This window comes from Pseudochaenichthys georgianus, chromosome 23 (assembly GCF_902827115.2).
Source record: "Pseudochaenichthys georgianus chromosome 23, fPseGeo1.2, whole genome shotgun sequence".
Classification (NCBI taxonomy): Eukaryota; Metazoa; Chordata; class Actinopteri; order Perciformes; family Channichthyidae; genus Pseudochaenichthys; species Pseudochaenichthys georgianus.
Window position 1 is genome coordinate 15,195,263 of NC_047525.1, and position 27,490 is coordinate 15,222,752.

General features: G+C 40.0%; 1 protein-coding gene across 15 annotated transcripts in view; it reads left to right on the forward strand.

Moving 5' to 3' along the window:
* celf2 (cugbp, Elav-like family member 2) overlaps positions 1 to 27,490 on the forward strand; it is a 238,387-nt gene that overhangs the window by 185,171 nt on the left and 25,726 nt on the right. For 6 of the 15 annotated variants that reach the window (XM_034075080.2, XM_034075079.1, XM_034075081.2 and 3 more), the window contains 4 exons: positions 3,491 to 3,658; positions 11,781 to 11,860; positions 21,008 to 21,244; positions 23,441 to 23,504. In XM_034075080.2, coding sequence (XP_033930971.1) covers positions 3,491 to 3,658; positions 11,781 to 11,860; positions 21,008 to 21,244; positions 23,441 to 23,504 — 549 coding nt within the window. The remainder of the gene's footprint in view (positions 1 to 3,490; positions 3,659 to 11,780; positions 11,861 to 21,007; positions 21,245 to 23,440; positions 23,505 to 27,490) is intronic. The other 9 variants (XM_034075085.2, XM_034075086.2, XM_034075095.2 and 6 more) reach the window with 3 other exon arrangements.

Below are 27,490 nucleotides of genomic sequence, written 5' to 3' on the forward strand. Positions count from 1 at the left end.
TGGGTGAAGTGACCCTTAAACATGTGTAATTGAGCAGACTATGAAAATGGATACAAGCATGATTGGATGAAGTGACCATTAAAATCCAGTGCCGGTTTTAAAAATAGGTTTATTTTTTTTAAACATAAAAGCATTGCCTGCTCCATCACTCTCCACCATTGGAAAAGTACATTTACTCAAGTGCTATATTAAAGTACAAATTGAGGTACATTATCCAACACATTTCTTTATGTGTCACTTCATACCTCTACTCCAGTACAATTCAAAGGGAAATATTATAAGTTTTTATCTCAACACATTTAATTTACAGATTAAGTTACCTTATAAATTCAGATTTGTACACACAACACAACGGAGAACTTTTAAAATGTGGTTCTTTGGTATAAATTAACCCATACAACATTATATCTAAGTACATAAAACCATGAGTTGGTTAACAGATTATGAACTGGCAGCAATTTTAACATTTAAACATTTCACAGTTTAAGCTTCTAAAATGTGAATATTTACTGGTTTCCCTTAAAAATATTTAAAAAATATTTCAATATATATTTTGAGTTTACTGTTACTCGTATCCTAACCACTCCGAAATACTTACTTACTAACCATTGTCAATGCAGTACCTAGAAGATAAGCATTTTGAAAGTGTATTATCAGTACTTTTACTGAAGTGAAGGATCTGAATACTCAGATACTCACAACTGCTTTCCTCTGCGGTGAATACAATAAAAAGTTAGGGCAGTAATCTTTATGAAAGCCATCATCCGCTCTACTGTAGCTCTATATGTGGAAATACGACTTTATAAGACATAACCGTCAGGGTAATGATGGCGGAACTTAATAAAGCTGCTTAATAATGAAATATAAAGCAGACCATACGTAACATATCCATCCACTTAATGGTAATGACCTTCAGTACATTCAGTGTAACAGTGACAAATGGATCCTTGTAGCTGTATTAGTCTAGTCAGTGGAGGAGGAGAAGAAGAGAGCTACATTATTCCAAGTGGTGGAAGAATCACTAAGACCTATTACTTCAGTAAAAGTAGCAATATTTAATTGTAAAAATACTCAATAATTATTGTACTTAAGTAAAAGTACTAAATGATCGGCATTAGCTAATAATGTGAAACCTGTCAGAGAAATGTTGCAGAAGAAAAAGTACAATGTTGGCTTCTAAAATGGTGTGGAATAGAAGTATAAAGTAGTTGAATGTGAGAGAAAAATGCAGGCAAAGTACACAGCTTGAGTGTGTATTTATATACAAACCAACACTGATTATGTGCAGTGCATTTTCCATTCACTAAGCTTGTGTAATTATTTTCCTTTCGGCCTCTTTTAAAGTGTTAAAACTCAGCGTGAAGCCGGTTCTGCTCCAATATCCCCCAGAATGCAAAGCTGACTCCAGTTCATCTCAGAGCTGGATTTATAAGTCTTATCACCCCCCCGAAAAACAGAAACAGTAAATTGTAACCATATCGCCTCTCTGTTCTTTTCTATCGACACAGAGTAAATTAATTACATTGCTGTTAGACTTGTGGTAATCTTCCTCTGGAGTGATGTTCACACACACACACACACACACACACACACACACACACACACACACACACACACACACACACACACACACACACACACACACACACACACACACACACACACACACACACACACACACACACACACACACACACACACTGTGTACAAAGGAGTTAAAGCTCTTTGAAACAACACTTATCTTGACAGCGTATCCCGCCGGTTTGCTTTTTAAACACACAAACAATTCAAACAGCAAAATAAACAAGTGCGCTATTGATTTCCCAGAGTGCAACAGACCGCTTATCTCTTTCGCCTTGCGGTAAGAGCTGACAGTTTCCTCATTAAAAATGAATTGGATTAGCATTGCATTGAATGTGGTGGGAACACGTACAAACATATTGTTTCTTGGAGCGTTGAGGATTTCACTCGCAGCCTAATTCACACTTAACCTCTCTCACGTACACAACGTTTCTCACCGCTACCTGCCGCCGGATCACATTCCTGGATGTTGCACCGGAGGAGGAGGGATTGTGTCAGCGAGGGAGGAAGGGAGGAGGAATCCATGAGGGAGAAGGGGGGAGGAAAAGGGGTGGTCGGAGGAAGAGGGTGAGAGAGGACAAGCTGGAGAGTCTCAGCACGCGGTCGCTGTTGAAGTGATAATGAGACATTGATCAGAGCCTGGCAGATGGCATGATGAAATGCATGCACTCTGTCTGTCTTCATCTCTCTCCCACTGTCCTGTTTCCCTTTCTTCCTCTCTTTCTTTGACTGGTTCTTTTGATTGGCGTTTTGTTCTCTCTCGTTGCATTTTCCATACTTCTTTTATCTTTTTCTTCTGCTCTGGATTACACTTGTTCTTTGTCTTTATTCCCACCAGGCGTTTCTTTCTCCTGTCATATGTTTGAGTTGATTCTCCTATATTGTTGTATGTTCAAGAACAACGGGTTCAGAAGATATTTAAATGGTTCTTAACAAATAGTATTTCTGGGAATGCAATCGCGGGGGGATCAGGTTCACGTTCAAAGTCGATAGTTACTGAGATTGGGAAAACTATGTTGCACATTTTTGACGCCACTGATCCGTACATGAACGTTTTTGTTTATTTCATAACTAGTAAACTATAATTATTTAGGTTATGCTCATAGCTGATTTGTTCTATTTTAACATGTTCCCTTATTTGAGCAATTCTTTTTTTTAATTGTTAGTTCTTGATTAAAGCTTTCTTTTCAGGAGATGTTTTACAAATGATACATTGAAAAAGTAATATGCCGTATACAAAATGGTGGGTCTCAAGCGTCCCCGGTGTAAACGCCACCAATGTTCAAGAAGCAATGCATACCATTGCATTGGGAAACAATACTACAAGTGCACATTTCCACATGCATTCTCCCGTTTATGTATTCATACACACCCAACCTCACAAACACTCCACATCCATGCCGTTTACAGTTCAATAAATAGCTCCAAATCATAGGAAATACTGTTTGGACTTTCTTGCCTGGAGTTAGACAGGATGATTCATACCTCTCGTGTTGTATGGTATATATGAAGTGTTTTCCAGCAGCTGGTTAGCTTAGCACAAAAACTGGGGAAAAAAGGAAACAGCTAGCTATGCTCTATATGACAGTAACAGAATCCACCAACCAATGAGGTTTAAGCTAATTAATTATGCATGTTTTATCTAGTTTGTTTGTTCAGTGTTTTAACCTAAATGTTTTTTTGATCTTCTCATCTAACTCTCTACAAAAACACCACAGTCAAACAAATAACACCATGTCTGCCCATTCCTTTAAATGTGCAGAGATTTAAAGAAAAACGTTGCCCAAAGGAAATACAACCAATGCTCTGATATACAGCCAACACTGCAAATAAAGCTATAACTGTGCTATCAAGCCTTATATTAACACTCTTATCTTTGTTCTCCTCCTTCTTCTTCTTGGCTCTGCAGCTGTGGAAGACAGGAAGTTGTTCATTGGCATGGTGTCAAAGAAGTGCAACGAGAACGACATCCGGGTCATGTTCTCTGCATTCGGACAGATCGAGGAGTGCCGAATCCTCAGAGGGCCGGACGGACTGAGCAGAGGTGTGTGTCACTCCGACTCACTTCCATCCACACGTAATGCTCCTCATGTGAATTTTATTACCGCAACGGCCTCCAGCAGATGTTGCTGTTCAGTGTGTCTGCTTCTGTCGTGACTCAAACTCAAAACCCTGCAGGAAGTCTTGACCACAGTTGGCTGGTGGAGATGGTTTCTGAGCCAATGGCTGGAGTGTAAGCTACATTTTTCTTAGCGATAAAGTACCCAAAAATCGAGGAATTTAAAAGGCTTCATTCAAAGCACTCTTTTACTCACTTAGAAGTTGTTCAGCAGCCAACTATTTTTCTCCTCACTATCTATTACTGGATGTTTTTCCTGAGCTGTCAATGTCGCAGGAAGACAATGTTTACTGTAAACATTGGTGATTATTAGTGACTGCTTCCTTGAGAAAAAAACATAAAGAAGAAATACACTTCTGAAGACAGTTGCCTTAAATCTGTTTCATTTACCTAAAAAAAATATTATTTCTATCTGTGTTAAGATGGAATTCTCGCCATACCTTGGCCAACAAATATGGCAGACTTTACACTGACCAATCCCTGCTCTCTGTACACAGTCTTCTTCCTTTGCAGTCACTAAAAAGAGCTATGTCAGTGAGCAGCATCTTTTTTAGTTAAAATGCTGAGCACAGGTGTGAGTAATGTAATGCTCCTGAACCAAGAGTGATAGTGAAATGGTTGACTGAAATAAAATCGAACATCAGTCCTCTTCTGCTTCACTGGGTTGTCAGGGAAGGGTGCTCCGTACACATCTTAGCAGCAAACAGAACTGGTGAATAGTGTTAATCTTAAGTGATGTCTTTACTGTGAGCTGTAAGGCCTCAGAATACCAAAGTCACTGAGATAATTGTCATGCCGTGATTAAAGAAGACCAAACTAAATCCACCAAAAATGGTTGGAATCAGAAATGTTACGTTATATTTCACTCTATATCTACGATAGTGGCCGTTTATATAATGTACCAAGTTCCTAGGCCACTTAGTCTCCAAGCATATCTTAGTGGGTGGTTTCCATTCCAAATTACATCTAACTCTAACCCTAAATGACTTAATGATTAAATGGTATAAGCTATAACATTAGCAAAAAACGAAAATACTTCAGTCAATACTTGTCCCATAGAAACGTACTTCTAGCATCTTATGGATATCGTAGTTAAAAACGATGTTTGGCCCCTGAAGGCTGCGTATAGTGCATTATCACCTTTTGTGAATAACATTTGAACATGAAAATAGCAACCAGCAACAATACCGTAGCGTTGTCCACATACTATAATATGAACAAAGGCTTTCAAGACAGCATGGTATTTAAATGATGTTATCTGCATCGACTTAATTCATTGCATCCGCTTCTGTTTTCTACCAGCTGCTTGTTGGTCGAGATTTTCTTCGAGGTTCTGAGAGAGTCACGATGAGAAGAAAACGCACACGAACCTCAGCGACATCTTGAGGCTTTTGTGACCACTGTGAATACATGCTTCTCCTTTTCGCTCTATATATCTCTTTTCCCCTCTCTCTCTCTCTCTCTCTTCCCCCCCCCCCCTCTCTCTCTCAGCTTCAGCCCCAGATCACCCCTCCCCCCCCCCCTCCAACCTCCTAACCTCCATTCACATCCTCCACCTTCCCCGCTGCTCCAGTTTAGCCTCACTGTAAGACAGTCCTCGGCTCTTCGATACTTCCGCAGTGAAACTGAAGGGCATTTTAGGGAGACATGTTGCTGCTTGTTGCATTTACATTTATGCAGTACGTTGGCTTTATTTAACACAGAAGAATTTGAATTTCAAAGCCAAGCCGCCATTTTCCTTTCCTTTTTTTTTGGATTGGTTTAAGACTGTCGTTCTTAAAAGGTTATACAGGAAATTAGTAGAATCAGGATCAAGTAAACATGCTGCAATTGTAACAAAGAAATATATTCATTTATAAAATGCATAAATACGGTTAGGTATTATTTCAAATCTTCTATACTGGAGCCAATACAAATATATAAAGGGCTCAGGCTTACTACTTTATTAAGGTAAAGGAGATATGGTGGTCATGATTCATTATTTAATGACATGAAAATATTCTAACACTCTGGTTGGTTTACATTAAAGCAACTGAAACTACTTAAGTTAATAGTTACCAAATTGTATTCAATACTGTATTTTAACAGTCCCTTTTTTTATTCATCAAAATACACCAAAGTCTCAAATGTCAAAAGCAGCTTTACTTTAAAATTATCAAGATGTTATTAAGACATTGGGTTGTCAAATAATATGAATCTGACTTGGCAGTGCCTGTCTTACCGCCTTAAATATAAAACAATTAGTGCCAAGCGAATTGTAATTATTATAAAAAAGAATGGAAACCAATGGAATAGCAACTATTTCTTGTTTGTTGTTCTGGAGAATGAAGAATAAAAGAAGTCAGCTCCGAAATAAAAGGTAAATAATCTGTCAACACAAGAGTAAATATCATCAATGCTCCAAATATGGCAGTATCTCACTAAGCTCTTCTACTAGATGTGGAGAAGGGTACAAACTGCTTCCAGGCAAACAGTCTACTTGTTGATTTCATCCCGTGTTTGCTTAATGTAATTGCAGTACGTTAAGTTGACATAATGTACTCTATACAAAGTGCTCCAGGGCTGGTTAGAAAACGAGAAGCAGGCCCATTATCAGGCTGTCAAACCAATTTGATTTGTCGTCTTCTGAAATCCCCATCAAACTGGAGTACAGGGATTTAAAATAAGTACTTTAAAAGTGGCCAAAGTCACAATTTCAGTGGATCATGAGGTCTGCATTTTGACCACTCGTCTATCAATCCCACCCAGCGATTGTAGCTCTATAAATAGCCCTTGTAGTAACACAGGGATCCCTTGCATCATCAACCATTCTGCCCCACCAACACAGGCCCCTGCCCTCCTCCCCTCATTTCTACTCTCTTCCCAAAACCTCCCCCTCCCCTCTTCCCCTTTGTGGTTTCTATGTGCTGAGGAGATGGAGGGGCTTTTGAAAAACTCTCTGTCCTCCTTTTCCTCCTCCTGTCACACGAGCTGTCACTGTCATCGTCACGAAAGGTTCAATGTGGATCTGTCGTATATGTTTTTTTCTGTGCTTGTCGGGCCTTGTGGATGTTTTCTCGTCGACTCGAGTCTCATTTTCTCAATGTCTCTCTTTCTCCTTAAAGAGCCTGTGACAGCCTCCCAACAACTGTTGTGCAATGAAATATGGGGCTACCAGTCACCTCGAACCGTCAGTTAAAAAAGAAGGTGCGATACCGTTCCGATAAATATCAATAATTTCGAACGTCGCGGGGAAATTCCTTCGACTCATTTTGAAGTTTTGGGGGAAGCCGGAAGTGACGTCAATGCGGGAACGCTTCGAGAGCCAAACACGGACAAAGTGTGTTGTCATGCGTAGAAATGGTGAATTACTGAGTTTAGGCACGTTAATAACGTTGTAATGAAGTTGACTACAGTATATTCATATTTGTCAGTGCTTTCATGTCAATTCGGCGACATAAACATAAATGATCGTGGTGAAGATGATGATTAAATTAGGATTAAAATCGGAGCTGCTGAATTTCCTCCCGTCGGATGTGATATAAAAACAAATCGATTATTTTTGTGGTTATAAACTCAAGTGGATGAAACTACATTTATTAGTGCTTTCATGTCAATGCGGCGAACATATGATACATTAAATGATCGTGAGGATGATGATTTAAAAATCGTTTGTTTGAGCCGGTCTGCATTTCCTGATGAGAAAACAAACCGATGCTTTTTGTAGTTGTACACCAACATGGATTAAACATGTGGTTTTTTTACCACAATGTTGGGGAAATTAATGGATAAAATGCACGGAATATTATTATTATTATTATTCCCACTCCGATCGGGACACTAGGTCCACCGTTTCCCCGCAGCGAGGCTCCCCCCGTCGACAGTTTACGTGGGCTGGGTGCAGTGGCGGACTGGCCATCGGGACGAATCCCGATGGGCCGGTACCGAAGTGGGCCGGTCGGATAAGACACTAGCACATCCTCCACTCCCCCCGTTGACAATTTACTAGCGGTACCGAAGTGGGCCGGTCGAGAGTCCCGGGATGATTTTTAGTCCCAGACCACCACTGGCTACATGACCGTATGATCGCCCATATTGACGCAGCTAATTCCTAAACGCAATGACGTCACACATAATTTGGCGGGACTTGAAGAATCCCCGAGAAGATCCAGAATAAGGTCAACATTGAAGGGCAGATTAATGGTTATGAAAGTACAAATATCCAAAATCAGTTGAGTAACGATTTTCAAGGGGACAATATTTACTCAAATTGATGGGTTTGGATGATGGGGGAAACTCGTGTCACAGGCTCTTTAAGGTTATCTAAGTATCTGGAAGCAATCTTTGCCTCAAACTACACTCCTCAAACTCCCATGTTCCTTTGCGCCTCAAACAGTCTCTATTTACCATCGCTGTCCTAGAATCCAGTCTTGCATCAATTTGTCCTCCTTCGCCCAGACATCCCCCTCCGTTTTTCTTCTTCCATCCCTTTTCAGCTCGTCTTTTTTGTCCTCATGAATATTTCAGATTGAAGGCCAAATCCTTGTTCCTCTAGATCTGATAAACCACTTAGCGCTGGGAAATGTGCTTTTAGTCCAGCTCGGATCTGGCTAGTAAATAAAAAGCCTAACCAGGTTGGAAATAAATAGGTCTTTAAGGATTTGTCGGTCCCTAGAGGCCTTCAGTCCCACCAACTCGTGTTCAAGCACGGTATCAATCAGCAGAGAGCTCCTCTATCCCACTATTAATAAAATATGGATCACACCACCAGCGGATGTCTGGGCCTTGGGAGCTACCCTACTTTCATTAAAGGACTGTTTGGTTCTCCGCTGACGACAGAATGCGGCCCGTGAGGTATTTTTAGCGCTTAAGCCTCGTCCCATCCCTCTGCCAAAATAAAAAATAAGACAAGCATCAACCAGCCAACGCACGGATTCTACAGTTTTATTTTTCTTTAGCAGCTCTGACTTTAATAAAGCACTTTTTCGGGCACGGAAGTCTTCTTTATTTAGAAGCTTCAGCAGAATCGCTCTTTTGAAATTAGAATCAGAATACTTTATTCATCCCAGGGGGAAATTGCGTTTTGAAACAGTCGCTCCATATTCATAGAAAAAAAAGAAAATAATGATTTAACCATCAGACAATAAGAAAATAACAAATAAAGCAAGAACATGTAAGATTAAAGATAAAATCACAGGAAATTAAAGTAATTATATGCAATAAAAGATCAAAACAATATTAATACATTATATTTCCATGAGATGACAACCAATGACGTTCTTCCTGAACAGTTTTATAAAAATACAAATAAATGGTAGTAAAGCGTCAGGACCTGTGAGTCTGAAGGACTACCCTAGAGCTAACTAAATCAACCCAGTTTTGGGGCAGCTCTTCTCTGCAGAGGACGGGGAAACCTGCTGGATGCTAAGCAGACAGATCGTGGCCCGTCGAAAATAGAATGAAATGACCCCTTTTTGAATGTCCTATCTAAAATAACATTAGCTAGAACTGCAGCCCTGTGAAGTGTTTACTAGGTCAGTGCTGCAACATGTGATAGCCTCAGTCTCTACTGTTCTCTACTGTTAGGTCAGAAAGGCAGATTTACACAACATTTTAGCACATTTCCACTTTACCAGTTGGAGGAAAACATAAATATTTTCAGGTCAAATATGTGTTTTACAAAATAAAAGCAGGTGTGGTGCATACTGCTGAAAGTTCTCATCTTTCTGAGGCTGAGTTCTGTATGTATTTATTTGAATAAAGACATGTTCAAAGGTGACGCCTCTTCAAGCTTTTTAAAACTTTTACAAATAAGCGCTGTTCTCTTGTTCTTTAAAGTGCTAGATAAGTTTAAGCTACTAAAGTACTTTATTAAGGTTAGGGAAAGATCGTTATCGTGCTTAATATATACTCAAATTGAATCTAGACCTTATTGAATGGTATGTCAAATATAATGGGAACCACAGTTGTCAATTTCCTTTGATTTTGTTTAATTGAAACCGATTTATTGTAAAAAGAAACCTCGACTTTGGTTAAGAGATGGGTTACACTAACTAACAAAAACACTTTTCCATACAGTTTTGTATAAATGGATGGATTCAACTATATTGTCATTTCAAGAGACATTAAATACAAATATAAAGTAAATATGAGTATAAAGTACAAAGTGAGGTTATCGGAAACATTTGATACAAAATACTTTATATCAGAATAAATAAAAAAAGTAAAAAAACGTAACAATAAAATATATTAAATAAAGATGTATCTAACCATAACCACCATCTAATCTAAGAACTAACAATAAAACAAAAATATATGGATATAAGATAAATAACAAATAAATTCGATTAAGAGTATAAACACAAAATGAAATACAATTATGATATTTTTACAAAGGTAAGAAGTTGAATTAAAATGTCCAATAACACACTAAACAAAAGAAATAAGAGAACAACTGATCACTCTACACTGCTTCTGTCATCGAAACAGCGTTGATAAAGGTGAAGCAGGACATGATGGCATCTGTTTCCTGAACACATCGGTCCGTTCTCTCTTTCTCTTGCATAATCCATCCCCTCCTCCCTATTTCCTCCAAAACCTTTCATCCCATCCTCACAGTCTATCTGATGACCGGGGCTGTCAGATACCCCCTCTATCGCCAAACCACGAGTCAGCCAGCCGAACCTGAACGTGTGAGAGTGTGTGTGAGCATGTATGTAATCAGTTCAGGCCTGGCTGCGCTAACATGGCTTAGTGAGTTTGTTAGCATATTATTAGTCTGGGGGGTTGTTGAAGCACTTCTCACATTATCTCCTCTAATCACTCCTTTACCAGTCAGACAAACACAACCTCCTTACGCTCCAACAGCCAATAACAAACCCCCCTCGAGCTGCGTCCAAACTTGATTGGCTAAAATCAGTGTCAGTCACAAAGGAGGTCGACTTCACCTCCGCTCATCTCCTGCTTTTCTCTCCGTGGATTGATTTGAATACGATTTTCCATCTGACTCTCGAGGCGCCCGCAGATATTTTGTCCCGTCTCTTTCCTGTTCGACAGAGTGAGAAAGAGCCAATCAGACGCACGATACAGGGCCAAATTAATTCAAATGCATGCAGATTCGGCCTGATTTACATTGAGTGGAATTCAGGTATGACTAATTCGGTCAGTGTGTAGCAGCGATAGGAGAGAATAAGAGACAGTGACAGAAAGAGAGAAAAAGGAGGGGGAAGAGCCAATCAAAAGCCCCCGATGATGATTTTGTCCTGTGGTGGGGGGAGGTGGTGGGATGGGGTTATGTGGTCGGATCAGTCTCAAAATGAATAAATGGGCACAGAAGGAAATGTACTTTGGGATTTATATATAAATGTTTCCACCCACAAAAATTCAATGCACACAAAAAATATTTAGTTTAAAAAAAAAAAAAAAAAAGAATCAAAAATATATTTGGGATTCCACAGATACATATTTCTCGATTTTAAAATAATAATAAAATACACAAATATATGCATTCAAAAGTATTCGCAAGCTTCTGTACCTTTAACATAAAAAACGCTCTTCATTTATGAACTTTGTTGCAATTGTTTGTGGTTTTCTTTGAAGACTTGCATTAAAAGCATACTTAAGTAGAAGTACTTGAGTAAATGTACTTTATTACGTTCCACCAATGTTCACAACAGAGCATAACAACGACAGTCAACCTTAAAATACTTTATAAATATAAATACTTTGTCTGTGCATTGAAAACATTTTTGGACGAAGATATTTATATATAAATCCCCAGTTACATTTGTGAATCCTTCTGTGTGCATGTATACACTTTGAGGCTGACCCGGGTTGTTGTCATGACACTGTGCTTGTTCTTCCGGCTGTTGTTTCCACAGCGACTGATAACACCGTTGTCCTCCTGTGAGCTGTTCTCTGTATCAATCTCTGTTTGAATTTTTTTTATAACAACGACGTGTCCAACCCTTTTGTCTTGTTCTTGTTCTTTCTTGTCCTCCCACCTCTTCTTCCTCTTCCTCCTCCTCTTCCTCCTCCTCCTGCCCCCCTCCCTTCCACTGTCCCTCCATCCCTCCCTCCCCCCCTTCCCCCTCCCCTACAGGATGTGCGTTTGTCACGTTTTCCACCAGAGCTATGGCACAGAATGCAATCAAAGCCATGCACCAGTCTCAGACTATGGAGGTACTGTACTCTCACTCTCTCTGCCTCTTTCTGTCTCTCATTTTGAACATGCACTTTACCCTGTTCATTTCCACGCATTTTAAATAGCTGCTCTCATGTTTGAATTTGTGTTACACCTCGAGACTTCTGAAGTTGGGCGAGTAACATCTAATCTAATTCAAGAGCCTGAATCGAATGCTGTCATATTAATGTTAAGGTCTAGGCAGCACTTGGTTACATTTAAATAAATCTCACATGTCACGAGTTTTCTGGAAATGTGGGAATGAAAAAAACGTTCAGATCACACTGCCATATTTAGACGTTTCTCTCGTAAAGTCGTTCTCCACCAATTTCTATATCAATTACTTCCCCCACGTGATCTTAAGTTCTTTAAAGGTCACCTATTGTGCAAAATCCACTTTTCATGTATTTTCTACATACACATGTGTCCCCTCTGTGTAAATAGATTGGGAAAGTTTCAGGAAAAAATAGCCTCTCTCTTTTTGTCCTTATCCATTTATATAAAAACCTGTCTGAAAATGAGCTGATCAGATTTTGGCCACTTTGTGATGTCACAATGTTTTTTTGGGTTGTGTAACCATTAGCCAATAACCAACCAAGGTAACACCACCCCGCCCCCCCAACCCCCCCCCCCCACCCCCACCTTATCACCTGAATCTCCTCCTAGAGTACCATTTTGTTTTTTAACCAATCACTTCTCAGAGGGGCGTGGCCAGCAGCAGCTCATTAGCATTTAAAGCTACAGAATCAGCCATTTTGAAACAGGGCTGAAACAGAGGGGATTATGGGATGCATGATCTGTTTGGTATTTCAAACCAAACACTTCAGAGACATGTTTTGTATATATCTGAAACCTATAATATATAATTGAAAATGCTTATAATAGGTGACCTTTAAAAAAAAAAAAATGTCCTTCATGCCTCCACCCTGAAGAAATATTCCAAATATGGAATAACCGTAAACTTGGGCCAAATTCTAAAGCAGAAAACCCTTTTAAAAGTCTGTTTTACTCAGTCAAATGTTCACTATACTTGCATTTTTACTATAACCTTATTATCTGATATACTTCTAACTTGCAGATGAGACTATTTTGCATAAGTGTTTTAGTTTAAACAAATATGCATGTGTGAGGAAAGTAAGGGGTGTGAATGGGTAAATGAGATTTGGATTACACAGCATGCATTTTGTGAAATATTGTAAACAGATGGTTTAATATAGTTCTGCCTTTGGCCCTTATTTACTTTGATTCATAAGATTATTTTTCCATTTTTGTATTCTAAGTGCATGTGGAGGCGTGCAAGATAACACAACTTTTCTTCGGTGTTTGAATGTAACGCAGCGTGAGCAACTGATATACAAATGGCTTTTATTTGGTGTTCCTTTAATGTCTTAGAAAATGCGTGATGTCTTAGTTTGAGGCCCCTGCATTGCTGAAACAGAAGCCAGCAGTGTTATGTCTTTGGTCACACATTTCCCAATAACAAACTTTGGCAGAGGCTGCAATGTGAGAACAAAGCAGCACCATTGACCTGAGAGTCACAATGTGCAGGTGGTGTTACAGACCTCATCAGCTGCACCGCGACCCCGGCGGGGCCGTAATGGGCCCCGGCCGCTCCTCCTTTGTGTTCCCTCTTTTTTTTTTGGGGGGGGGGGGGCACTTTTGTCAACATTGTGAGGCTGGTGACAGGTCAGGGTGATAGGCTGTGATTGGGACCAAATTACATGGTGTAAGACGAGTGTCAGAGAGAGGAACAAAAAGTGGTAATAACAGTGTGCAAGAAAAGAGACGTTCACCCCCGAGCCCCCTCATTAGTACTGATCATGATAATCATGGCTGCTATTGATGTGCTGTGACCCTGACATGGGGGAAACGCATGCTGCACCCTGTGACTGTCTGTAGAAGGGCTGCGCAATTCATCTACATTTTATTAAAAAGGCAAAATGGACAAATGCAGTATCCAAAGTGCAGTTAGTGTATTTGTTGGTAAAAGCAAAATATGTGAAAATGTCTAACTTAAGGGTGTTAAGTTATGTGAAGCTGCAGATAAGCTCTGGCCAACAAACATAATGTTCAGCCTAAATAACAAATCTTTACTTAAAAAAATCACACCATGGTTATTTAATATATTTCTCAATTAAAATGAATGAATTATATATATATTTTTAAATGCCTCTAATATCTCAATATCATTTAAAATAATCATCATCATTTTTTTATGTTTCTAATCGTGAAGCCTTGGTATACAGTGTGAGGGTTTTGTATCGTGTTTTTCTATTTTCACATTGTCAATTCTGTAATATCCTACGCTCTTTCAATGCACCGCAATTTTTTCCGCCATCGTTATCTACCTCATTCCAATCCACCTATTACATTTCCTGAAATGGCATGTTGAAGACTGTTTGAACAAATAACCACTAACACAAAGTGACTTCCTTGCTGCGGATATCATTGAAGTGTGTGTGGATTTACGCTGAGCAGCAGCGGCGTTTCTGTCTGAGTAGAAGCAGTGACGGCGTTAGCATTAAGCTGGAATTATCCTCTTTCTGAGCCAGGTAAACACTGCCAGTGTCCTCCGCTTTTATCAGGCACACAGAAAAAGAAGCCTTTAACCATAACGATATTGCAGTGGACAATAGCAAAATACCTTCATTTCCATTTGAAAACACGCTGTGTAGCCCCAGACGGGCCCCAAATTGCCGCAACCGTTTGTTAATGTTCCTCAGTTTTTGCAATTTAAAAGTAATTACTTCGGGTCCGTGTGAGGGAATGAGGTCTGGTAAATAGAGTTTGGTTATTGTCTTGGCTCTATTGCACTCCTCTGTCTTAGATAGAGCGAGATTGTGCGTACATGTCATGGCTGAAAAAATAAATGGGAATGTGTGTGTTGATGGCCCTGTCACTGTCGTATCCATTCTCATTAAGGCGTGACATTCAGGTACACGGTGGCACACACACAACTCACTGACACACACACACACACACACACACACACACACACACACACACACACACACACACACACACACACACACACACACACACACACACACACACACACACACACACACACACACACACACACGTGCGCTGGCTGAATGTCAGGCCCTAATGAAAGTGGATATGAGCGAGACAGGTAATTCACTGTCGAACCTCTGAAGACACACACAGGAAGTGGGCTGGCTTTGTTGTGTTGTATTTGTGCTTTACATTATCTACTCCTTTTATACATACTCATTTAGCACTCAGCTCCCCCTGTGCGACGCTTCATCAACACTGATTTCTGTTTCCGACGCTCCTTTTTCTCCCCACATGACACTCGAGGCCCACTCAAACATTATCCTGCCCCCGCTGCACACACAAACACACGCACACACACCCTCACCGCCGATGCACACGTGTTCGAGCACATGTAAACGAGAGCTTAAGTAGAGCATGAGAGACAACAGAGCAGTGTCTGTTTTAATAGTAAACAACCACATCTGTCAATTGCAGTAAAGAGGATCAGACAAGAGGAAGACATTATTAGATTAATAAGGGCTGATGTTGAGGGACATATAAAGCTGGATGATCCCATAGGTGTCAATATAACACAACCATAGGTGTATAAATATAAAGTTTCACCGAAGTCCGTAGTTGTTTATTTAATATATACTGTTATTTATATGTTTATTCGTATTACCATGGCCCACTCTTACCTGTCCTGTGATTCAATAGTTTTCATGTTGCGGCTTGAATCTCCCAACAGGGATCAATAAAGTTATATTATAAAATCCACTTCCACAAATAAGTCTCAAGATATCTACTTTTTGACTGTGTTTTATCACATCTGACAAAGGATTTATAAATGTTTGGGTTGTAAATCACGAGTTTTCTTTTTTTAGAAACCCTAAGTGATAATATGTCAAATGTTATCCGTTTTAGGGACGGCATAACTATACCTTCTACTATGAAAATATGGATAACATTGTTTCGAGTCAGGAGTTATCATGCAAACAAACAAACAAACAAACTACCTTTTGTCTGTAGAAAACAGACAAAGAAATGATTGCAGAGATCTGTTATTAAAAAATTGATGTATTGAGAAATAATTGAGAAATCAAACCATTATCTGTAAATGGCATTGGAGACCAAGGAGAGTATAGGCTAGAGTGAAGTAGTTGTTTTGAATTTGCAATATGGAGTGGTGCGATATTCAAATTAGAGGAAGCACAATCTTTGTTAAAGGCTAAATATACGTTAGAATACAATTGTTTTATATCATTTTAAATATTTTGTGTAGCAACAGGTTTACACATCTTATTCTAAAGAGCACCAACACATATTTGTTTTGTTCAGATCTTCTTAAAACAATCACACCATGACATTTTAATATGTTTTCAATGAGAATGAGGCAAAACATTTCCATTCACTCATTCTTTTTATAATATCAGTCAAAAATAATCACAATTAGTTCTTTTTTCCAAATCATGTAGCTGTACATTTTCAGGGGAAAGCACCCTTTTTAATGCTTTTCTCAGTGCTTTTCGTGTGTTGGAGACAAAAGGTTAACATAAATGTGCACGGATGCTCCAGACTCGGTGTGCACACTTGTACGGACAAGAGAGCCTCCTGCTTCCCTTTTAGTAGCTGCAGAAAACATGGTTTGACATTTAAAGGCTCAGTGGGTGGTAAATAAATGCGATGGAGGAGGCTCAGAGCATAAACTCTCTTGAAAGCTATGAGAGATTGATTTGCAAGGTAAATGGACCGGAGCTTATAAGTTCAGTTTGCGTGTATGCTTGGGAGAGATGGGAAGTGATGTGTGAGGCTCTCTCCACGCTTGTCTCTGAGAGTTGACTTCAGGGAGTTTAGTCAGCTTTATTAGGGAGAGAACTCCTGCTCAAGTCTGTAACTTCTGACAAAAAGTTCTACTCCTCTGCGTCGGAGGGTCAAACCACGGCCTGACGCAGGTGCTGAGGTGTATATTTAAACACTGTAATTACATAATTATACATATGGATTCCATAATTGTGCTAGGTGCTTATTGCTATGTATCATTTTGAGAATATAGGCTGTCATGGCTACTCTGACGCATATGTCAATCACATAAAAATAGGAGATTTCTACTTCTGGAGACACGGTATGAGGCACATTCCATCTGAGGATGAAAAACACCTATATAAAGGGCTACAATCATCCAAACTCTATGATATATTCTGAAAAGGAATCTTAGTAAAGGTTAAATAAGGTCTGTGGTCAACACAAGCTGAATAGATGTTCATGTTTTGTTCTACGATAAAATATGTCAGTAACTAGCATCTGGCTAACGTTAGCATCTGGCTAACGTCTGAAGCCTGTGTGGTAAAACAGTGTAGCTCATTGGTAGAGCGATAGAGCTGGTTTCATCTCTTTTGTCTGCCCTCTTCAAATCTGTCGCTACAATAAAAGGCTCTGGTTGCCCAAAAATAACTTTAAATTAAAAAAATAAAAACAGTGACTGCTACAAAAGTGAAATGAGACTACTAAATGTCATTATGCTAGACTTTAGCTTAGCGGTGCTGACGTTATGTCATGTGACCGTGTTGTACTTATTTTATAGCCTAGCTTTTTACTTTTAGTAATGCTTTAACAATCATAACATTGGTGTTAATAGGTGGAGATTATCCTGCCATAACATTCTTTAAAGTATCATATTTTGCCACATAGCTTTTTTTCTGCAATATTCAAAAATCCAATGAAAACATACCACTGCTTTTTGTCGGGGAGCCCTTACAATGCTACCTTCTTGGGTTGGTCAACAACAATACGTCATCCCTATGCACTCTATACGTATGAAGTTTATTTTTGAGATGAATGGTTATTATACACACACTGATCCATCTACTAATAACATGAAAAAACATACAGTAGAGATGCGTGTGTTTGGAGATGTTTTATGAGCGCCAATCCTCTTGCTAAAGCATGATTGATATTGTGTGCCTTCAACGATCCAAACTATGCAGAAAAGTATCCACGTGAGGCATTTTTGTGTAGATTTGTCAAAAATTGTAAGACACAAAACAAAAATAACATTTCAGAGAGGAGTTCTTTCCCAGTGGAATTGTCTCCTGAGGAGAGATATTTCTGTGAGTGCCTTATTCTCTTCAGATGTGAAAACTGTGCAACGTTGGAGACAGTCTGCTGCTGAAAATCTCTCTCCTAAAATAGTATCAAAAATAAATTGATGCTCCACCACCGGTATCGAATTAATGACATGTTATTTTCTAAATATCTGAATCGAGAGAGCATTAAACACAAAGCAGTTTCAACTTTTTAATGACCAAAAAGTTTGTTGGTTAACATTAATTGACTGTTATTAATAAATTCAGTGTATTGTTATATCTTTACAATCTACAAGGGACTCGTGGAATATTCTGATGGCCCTTGCTGTTCGTCCAAAGGTGGCCCATTCAAAACAAATCAGATGCTTTACTAATAATACAACATGAAGTGTGATCGCACACAGAGGCAGAGTTTTAACAGACGTCTTTTATCGACTCAAATCTATAAAAAATTATATTCTGGAACCGACAACAAAAAGCTTCAATCGTGCATGAGAGGATGGGAGTCAGGATTCTTGCCTGTTCCTTGCTGTTCCTGTTAATTGTTAAGACTTGAATGTAATATTTACAAATCATCATTGATGTTGTTTCCCATGCATGAGTGACATATCTGAAAGTTTGAGCTGTTTCTAATCTTTAATACATTATTCAATATCTCCCTACGGTCAGATCAAAGCTGGTTTTGTTTCTCTAAGTAAAACCAACACATGTCACTTTCCCTCCTCATGTTCTCATCACTTAAGGCCAAAGTTGACCAACCGTCCGATCGCCCGTAAAACTTTAAAGTGCAGCCGAGTCTTCAGGGAGCAGCGAGCGTAGAGGCTCCCGGCCCCTCTCCCAGGGCAGGACCCTCATTCTGGGCTTGTTTCCTCCCGCTCGCTGGGTGTCAGCTGGAGTAATGAGATATTTAGCAGAGAGGTTTGGGGAGTACTGTCTCCGGGGGAATCCACTGACACTCTCCCTCCCAATGCAATCCTCCCCTCGTCTCCTTTATCTGTTGGCGGGCAGGACAAAGAGGCGAAATGATGGAGGGGGGGGGGGGGCAGTAAATATGGCCGCCGTAAGACAGGGGAGATGCACGCTCGGCTGATAACGTCCAGCCATAGTCACACACAAGGAGAAACATATACAGAGTACATTGTAAAAGTGTGGGCGAGGCTGCTTTTAAATGATGCATTTACTGAATAGGAATTTTTTAATATAGATAGGTTGTTATCTTTTTTTGTATTATTCTTATTGACAATAGATATACTAAATTGATCTCAAATTGGTAAATAGTTTTGTTACAGCAGCATGTTTACAAGGCATTGCACATGAGTTAAAAATATGATAAAATGCAACAAAAAATTGTACATTTTATACAGATCAATAGTATTAAGATAAATATATATCTATAGTATCTACAGATATTTATAAGAAATTCCTTATTGTTTTTAAGATCTGGGTGATGATATTAATAACAGTCAAAATTGGGGGAAAATAAAGAAAAGAGAAAAGATATTTAAAAATAATTTGAAAAATAAAGAAAAGAACATTGAAAATATTTAATAAATACATAAAAAATATATATAAAGAAAAGAGAACGGAACATTGAAAATAAATAATACAAAAAATGTATAAAGAAAAAGAATAAACAAAGTTACTTCTTTTTTCATTGCTTCAGAAATAACCTCTTTCTCCAAAGAACTGCTCACTAAATGTACTTTTTGCAGTGCCATCCAAAGCCTCTGTCACGAAAACCTCACTTTGACACAACACACCTGAACTGACACATTCCGCCCCACACACACACACGGGGTTACACACACTTGACATATATCTCCTGACTGTAAAGAAGCCAAATCCCTCCTCTCCCCTGCCGAGTGCGGATTGTGCCTCAAACTAAATGTTTCAATCAAAAGCTTTTTATTCTCCCGTGGCAGATTGCCTTTGTTTCCGACGGATTCGCCCCTAGGCTTTGATTGCAGCGTGTGAGTAATTCTGTGGTGTGATTATGACTCGCTGTTTTAAGCTTTGTGTGTTCCAACCGTCGCTGCAACTTTCATCAGGAGCGTTTCTTTTGTGACACACGGGGGATAGACATGTGGACAATTAGTCACACTTCCCATTGTCCAAATCTCAAAATCTTCCTCTTGCCCTCTCCACCTCTGGGTCTCCCAATCTCTGCCTTTTTGTACACACTCTTCCTCTCTTACACACACACACACACACACACACACACACACACACACACACACACACACACACACACACACACACACACACACACACACACACACATACACTTCAAGTCTCTCTTCATATGAGATGATGAAATAGTTGGCGAACTCATGAAATCTGTTTCTGGTGAAAGTGTTCTGGACTAAGAGATAACTGAGCCCTTGTGGGGGGAAGAAGAAAGCCCACCGGCTTTAGAGTCAACTTTCCTGTGTGACTATGTGTGTGTGTGTCCTGTGTGACTCTGTGTGTGTGTCCTGTGTCACTCAGTTTGTGTGTGTGCGTGCGTGTGTGCGTGCGTGCGTGCGAGGGAATTGTATTTGGTGGTTTTAATTAAGAATAGATTTTTTTCTCTTTGCTGATGTAAAGTTCGTTAATACAGAAATGTGTGGTTGTTCTTTTGTGAGTCCCTCCAGTGTGTGTGTGTGTGTGTGTGTGTGTATTCCCTTTCATCGTAAAAACCTTCATTTTCTTGCCGTTATTATACTGTATGTTCAGTGTATTATTCATTTGAATGTTTAGGTGTGTTCCCTACCAGATTCCCTAATTATCTTCTGTTTCCTTTCCCATTGTCCTCATCTTCCCTTTCCTCTCTACACCTCTCCTTTCATTTCTATATCCTTTTCTGTTCTTCTTGCTCTTTCCATTTTTCTTTTACTTCCTCCTCTCTCTTTCATCTTCCTCTCATGTTCTATGTACTTTCTTGTCTCCTCTCTTCTCGTATCCTCTCCTCCCCTGTTCTTTTACTCTCCTCTTGCCTTCATCTTCGTCCTCCGTCCCATTTTCTCTCCTCTACACTCTCTTGAATCTTTTCCTCATCCCCTTCCTCTCCCCCTTCCTCCCTCTCAGGGCTGCTCGTCTCCAATTGTGGTGAAGTTTGCTGACACGCAGAAGGACAAGGAGCAGCGGCGTCTGCAGCAGCAGCTGGCGCAGCAAATGCAGCAGCTCAACAGTGCGACCACCTGGGGGAGCCTGACGGGCCTGGGGGGGCTCACCCCGCAGTACCTGGCTGTAAGGAGCGCCGCCTCCATCACCTCCCCCCCCTCCTACACCCCTTACTGCAGCACCATGGCCAACGTCGCTGCAGTCAGTGCCCATATTCAAAAATATCCAGATCCCCTGAAATCTTCCTCCCTTCTTTCCTTTGTTCCCTTATTCCTCTCCTCCATCCTCTCCTATGGGCTGACGGGGAAATGAGGTCTCTGAACAGGATGCTAAAAGCCAATCATATGTTATGTATATCAAACATGTAACAAGAGAAAAAAATATATAGAATACATCCTCTGTTTTTCACCTGTTAGTGCCCGAGACATTATCAATGCAAGGACACATTTTCTTTACAAATGTTGTCAATTGCAGTACATGTTTTGGCCCAAAATAACAATTGTACATATATTTACCCAATACTGTTTCCTCCTAGAAATGTCATTGACTTGCTTGGTTGGATATTAATTAAAATTCTCTGTGGCAAAAGCCCAGAAATAATTACATTTATTAATATTTCCTAGCATTTGTCAAAGTGGTTGAAACTGAGGATGTACACCCCAGTGTCTACCTTATACATACATTTCCATAACAATTTCATAGTATACAAACCACATTTTTAGGACCCAGGATTTACCCATGTTCTCTCTGGTTTTCCTTATGCCGTAAATAATTGTTATCCATTGAAAAACATGTACCTTATCTCCAAATGTGCTAATTTAAACCTTTCGACAAACAATACATAATTGTTTTTTTGTTTTTTTAATTGATTAAGTAAAAGACTTGGCCATAACCAAGTCATGTTTCAGAGATTCAATTAATGTTATATATTCACCTATTATGGTCAATTCTTAAGACTTGTGTGGGATTAAACCCCCAAAAAAAGATGTGCAGGGACAGTTTGGGGCCCCTGGGAGTCCACTGATCCCCAATTTGAGGAATCCTGCATTGGAGGGTCTGCTGCTCAGCATCTGAGACCCTCTGCAGTTCATTTGTTTGATTTGGGAGATTTTCTGGTTTTAAAGTACTGTTCAGAAACCTCGTTCTCTCTCTCTTCAGTCTTTACATTTTCAGAGCCTTATAGTCGGGACTCTTCGTGTAGAAAGTCCCAACCCTTTCCTCAATTGTGCTTCCCTTTCTAAACTAACAGCGCAAATTGTACTTATATGTGAAAGTTTAGAGATTTGTTAAGTGCAATTAACACCTGTCAGCCCAGGCAAACATCCCACCTTTACTGGATAATAATTAATGTGCTTGTGTGAAAATGTGAGATGTTTAAATTGTGCTCCAACATGTGTCTGCTCTGTCAGCCCCCTTTTATATTAAGCTCCATTCGAGATGGAAAGAAGTCACACACAGTACAGAAACAAGATGTTCATTTGCTGTTCATTCAAGTCTTTGGAGGATGACTTTTTGACAGCCTCAGTATTCCACTTTTGTTTTGGAAATCTAATTAGTTGGCTAGATTAGAGCTCTCATGCTCAACTTGTCTGGAACAATCACACCGGAATACAAACAGTGTTTGCTTAGAGGAGAGATCAAACTATATTAGCAGCTCATTTATTCAGCGAGTACTGAGGCAAACCCCACAGTAAAGCTCGTTATTAGCTTCTCGGTGTTGCCATGCATTTAGCAATGTGCTGTCCGGTTGATTTTGCTCAGGTTTAACTGCTTAGGATTCATAAAATATACATCTGTGTTACACCTTCTTAGCCAACTTCATCCCCAACACATTAATACACATGTAACGTTTGTTTCAAGATTCAAGGCGCCAATGCTTTTTTGTCATATTTACAATCGCTAGTTTGGCCAATGAAAAATGAAAAATCCCAGGTTCTTTCAACAATGCAATGTAAATAAACACAAGATATAAATAATAAAGCAAGTGCAAGAAGAAAAAGAAATGGAGAAGAGTATGTCGATGCGTGTAAAATAGATAATGTAAGAATGTCAATCCACACAGTGGCAGTTTTTGGAATATATGATCAATAGGCCTATTTTCCGTGAAATCCGACCTACTTTTATCGATAAAATAAGGTCAAATTGAATAAACAAATGCTTTACATTTTAATAAAACGCCTTTAATTCAATGATAGTAGTCATCATTAACAGTTTTTGCTAAGCTAGAAACCACCCATGTGATGTTTGTGCCCCCTATTTCTGATGTTTATTTAGCAACGGATCACATTTGACCCTATAAGTTTCTCTGAATCCGCCTAACGCACTCTGTTTCTCCCTCTTCTCTTTCTCTGCCTTGTCTCTCTTCCTCTTTCTTTCTCTCTCTCTTTTCCCCATCAGTTGCTCCAGCAGGCAACCTCCTCCAGCAACCTCGGAGCCTTCAGCGGGATCCAGCAGATGGCCGGTGAGTCCAAAGAAAAGTAGATAAACCTTCACTGTACCGCCATTAACGACGGGACCGGACCCTTTGTTGCGCCTATTCTTTTCCACAGACTATGTATTAACTGTTGCTAAGAATTGTCTTGATCTTTTAATGAGGCCAGACCAAGAGTGGTGCCCTGGGCGTCTAACAGTAACATAGAGGCTGTGCCGGGGATGGATGAATCGTGGGTAAGGGGGGGGGGGGGGGGGGGGAGTGGAGCAAATGGGTGAAAGTGGGCTCTCATGTCGATATCCTTCACTGCAGACTGGCGCCATCTACTGCTCTCTTCTTCTGTCATCTGTACTAAGATTTCCTTTCAAGAGCATCTGCAGGTTTATGGCAAATTGAAGCCTTTTATAGGTTTTTTTATTATTATTATTGATTCTACTATTTCAACAATTAGACAATTTATACATCTGACAAACAAACAGAATTAGTATAAAGTATAGCTTATACAGAGCCCTCCCGTTAGTCAACCAGTTGTAGGATAAAGACACATTCTATATACATACACATACATATGTACACATATACACCTATTTCTAGGGTGAAAAGAAAATAATAAAGTAAAAAAAATACATTCCTACAAGTCCATGTTCAGAAACGGTTTCATTGGCACAATCATTTATTTTTATTTTTAAATTGAGTGATTAAGTCATTACAGGAGAGGGTAAGACAAATGCAGTGTCTAGTATAGAGAAAATAAAAAGAGAATTTAAAATGTAATACAAAAACAAATGTCAAATTATCAATGGGGTCCAAAGCAACCTAAATAATACAACATGAGTTTAGACGTGTGTGTGTGTGTGTGTGTGTGTGTGTGTGTGTGTGTGTGTGTGTGTGTGTGTGTGTGTGTGTGTGTGTGTGTGTGTGTGTGTGTGTGTGTGTGTGTGTGTGTGTGTGTGTGTGTGTGTGTGTGTGTGTGTGTGTGTGTGTGTGTGTGTGACGTATACAAAATAGGTTTTAAAGCCAGTTTAAAAAAGACTTAAAGATATGAATGTGTCTATTTCGCAATGAATGGCCGGTGAAAGTTTCTCAAACTCTAAATGGGTTGAGTAAGAGAAAGGACACCGAGAAATAAAGTGGTAAGGGATAGTGAAACTCTCCTAAGTGAAGCTGAAGCCATAAGGAATGCATAATGCATTAACCCAGTTCTGTATTAATCCGAGCCTTGAGTGTGCCAGGAAGACTCCTATTAAATGTTGAACAAGATAAAATCTCTGTCTTTAAGTAATATAATTTTTGGGCTTTAAATTTAGGTTATTTAAGACTTCCAGGGACCCGTGGATACTCGCTTTCATCATCTCTGACTTCTTCTCTCTTTCCATTAAACTTTCATTTCTTTTTTCTTTATTTTAAGCCTCTTTTAGCAGGAACTCTTGCACCTCCCACCCTCTTCCATCACACTTTCTTACCTCACCTCAACGCCTCCCTCCAGCCTTTCGCACTCTGTCTGTTCTCTCTCCTCTTCCTCTGTTCATCTGTGAGTTTCTTAGCAAGGTGTCAGCTCTTAATTACACGCCATTTAGGCAGTTGACTTGTGGAAGACAGGATAAGGAAATTGCGCAGACACAATAACATTTTCTGAGTGTGATGGGAGTTTCTTAAAAGTGGCCGTCTTGTACATTACATTACATCACATTGCATTTAGCTGACGCTTTTATCCAAAGCGACTTACAATAAGTGCGTTCGACCAACAAAATACAAACTTGAAGAAAACAGAATCATATAAGTACATCAGGTTTCATAGAGCTAAACATTTCAAGTGCTACTCAACTGGCTTTAGGTAAGCTAGTCCTTTATTAGTATATAAGTGCTTTGTTAATAGTTCTATTGCTCGAAGTGGAGTCGAAAGAGATGGGTTTTCAGTCTGCGCCGGAAGGTGTGTAAGCTATCTGCTGTCCTGATGTCAATGGGGAGCTCATTCCACCATTTTGGAGCCAGGATAGCAAACCCACGTGTTTTTGCTGATGGGAACTTGGGTCAGCTAGACAAGCAGAGATGCGTGCGACGACCTGGGTCTCTGAGCGGGGAAAGGACAGGATTAATTGGGTGTCGTCAGCGTAGCAGTGGTATGAAAAACCATGCGGGCTAATGACTGATCCGAGCGAGTTTGTGTACAGGGAGAAGAGGAGGGGACCAAGAACAGAGCCCTGAGGGACCCCTGTAGTTAATTGACAAGGGTCGGACTCGGACCATCTCCAAGTAACCCTGTAGGTGCGGTCTTTGAGGTATGAGGTGAGGAGGGAAAGTGCAGAGCCTGAAACTCCAAGTTCTTGGAGAGTGCGAAGGAGGATCTGATGGTTCACTGTGTTGAATGCAGCAGACAGGTCCAAAAGGATGATGACAGAGGAGAGGGAGGCTGCTTTAGCAGTGTGCAGTTCCGCAGTGACAGCAAGGAGGGCAGTTTCTGTGGAGTGACCTGCCTTGAAACCAGAGTGGTGTGGATCCAGAAGGTTGTTCTGATGGAGATAGCAGGAGAGTTGTCTAAAGACAGCGCGTTCAAGTGTTTTAGACAGGAACGGGAGGAGAGAGACAGGACTGTAGTTTATAACATCTGACGGGTTGAGAGTGGGTTTCTTTAGGAGAGGGTTTACTCTTGCCTCCTTGAGACTGTTTGGAAAGTGACCAGAAGTTAGTATCCTGCAGTTTGCTGTTCCCTTGAGTTACGACGCCTTGCCGTTTCCCTCTGGCTGATTAAAACGTTTGATCAGTGAGCTCAAACACGCATTTCCTTACAAACACACACACGCACGGATAAATAGGCTGTGGGATTTGGAAGCGAGGGAGAGTGACGGTGTCTGAATCTGGAGATCTGTTGGTCGTCCATCTGCGAGAGAGTTAGCATTAGTGATTGGCAGGAGATGTGACACAGCTGAATGACATCTGGTCCCAGTCTTTAACACTAAGAGCTGCAGAGCTGAGAGGCTTCAATTACACCGATGAGCATTCAATTAGACGCAGCCAACGCCAGCACAGCGCTGCCATACAGGCTGCACACACACACACACACACACACACACACACACACACACACACATGCATCCTCGCACACATATGTGCTCACAGTCCCTCACACACACACACACACACACACACACACACACACACACACACACACGCACCATCTGCACAGCCCGGATACTGTGATGTGGGGAGTAGATTCTATTTGTCTCTCTTTCTTTCTCCGTACGGCTCCACTTTATTCCCCTCTAACCCGGTTACTCTTATATCCCGCCTGCTCCTTTTTCTCCACGTGACTGCCTTCAACATTTATTTTCAATGAGGGAGATGACAAATGCAAGGAGGATTTGGGGTGGAGAAGCTTTGAGAAACAGGGGAAAAGCCTTGCCGGAGAAACAGGGAAGGAAAATAAAAATGGAGGAAAGAAAATGGGAAATGGCAAGAAAATATAAGGACCAATTAGTAATGTGAAATGCAAGGAGGCAAAGGAAAGGAAATGGGAAAAGAATAGGAAATAAGGAGGAATTATGCATGAAAAAAGGAAGGTAGGAAAGGAAGGAAAAAGGAAATGAAGATATAAATGGAAAAAGGAAAGGGAAGCAAACAAATAGAGGGAAAAGGGTGATGTGATTGAAGGAAAAATACAGTAAGAAAAGAAAGAAGATGAGTCTCAAAAGCAAAAGGACAAATTCAATTAAAGTGAAAGAAACCTAAAACATGTTTTTGTTAAGGACAGTCCAAAAAGACCAAAGCCTCTGATAGTGGGAGAAATTGAGATTTAAAAAGGAGCACTTAAAGGAAAGGGTAAGGAAATACATCTAAAATGTAATAAAGAACAGACAAAGGAAGAGGAAAGGGACATGAATTAAGGTAAATATGAATGAAAGAAATTAAAAGAAACTAATGAAATGTCAGTCAAGGTGAGGCGAAGTAACAACAGAATGGCTCCACAGGGACTATTTGTTTACGTTATAGTGAAAGGCTTTTTGTCCTTAAATGTTTTA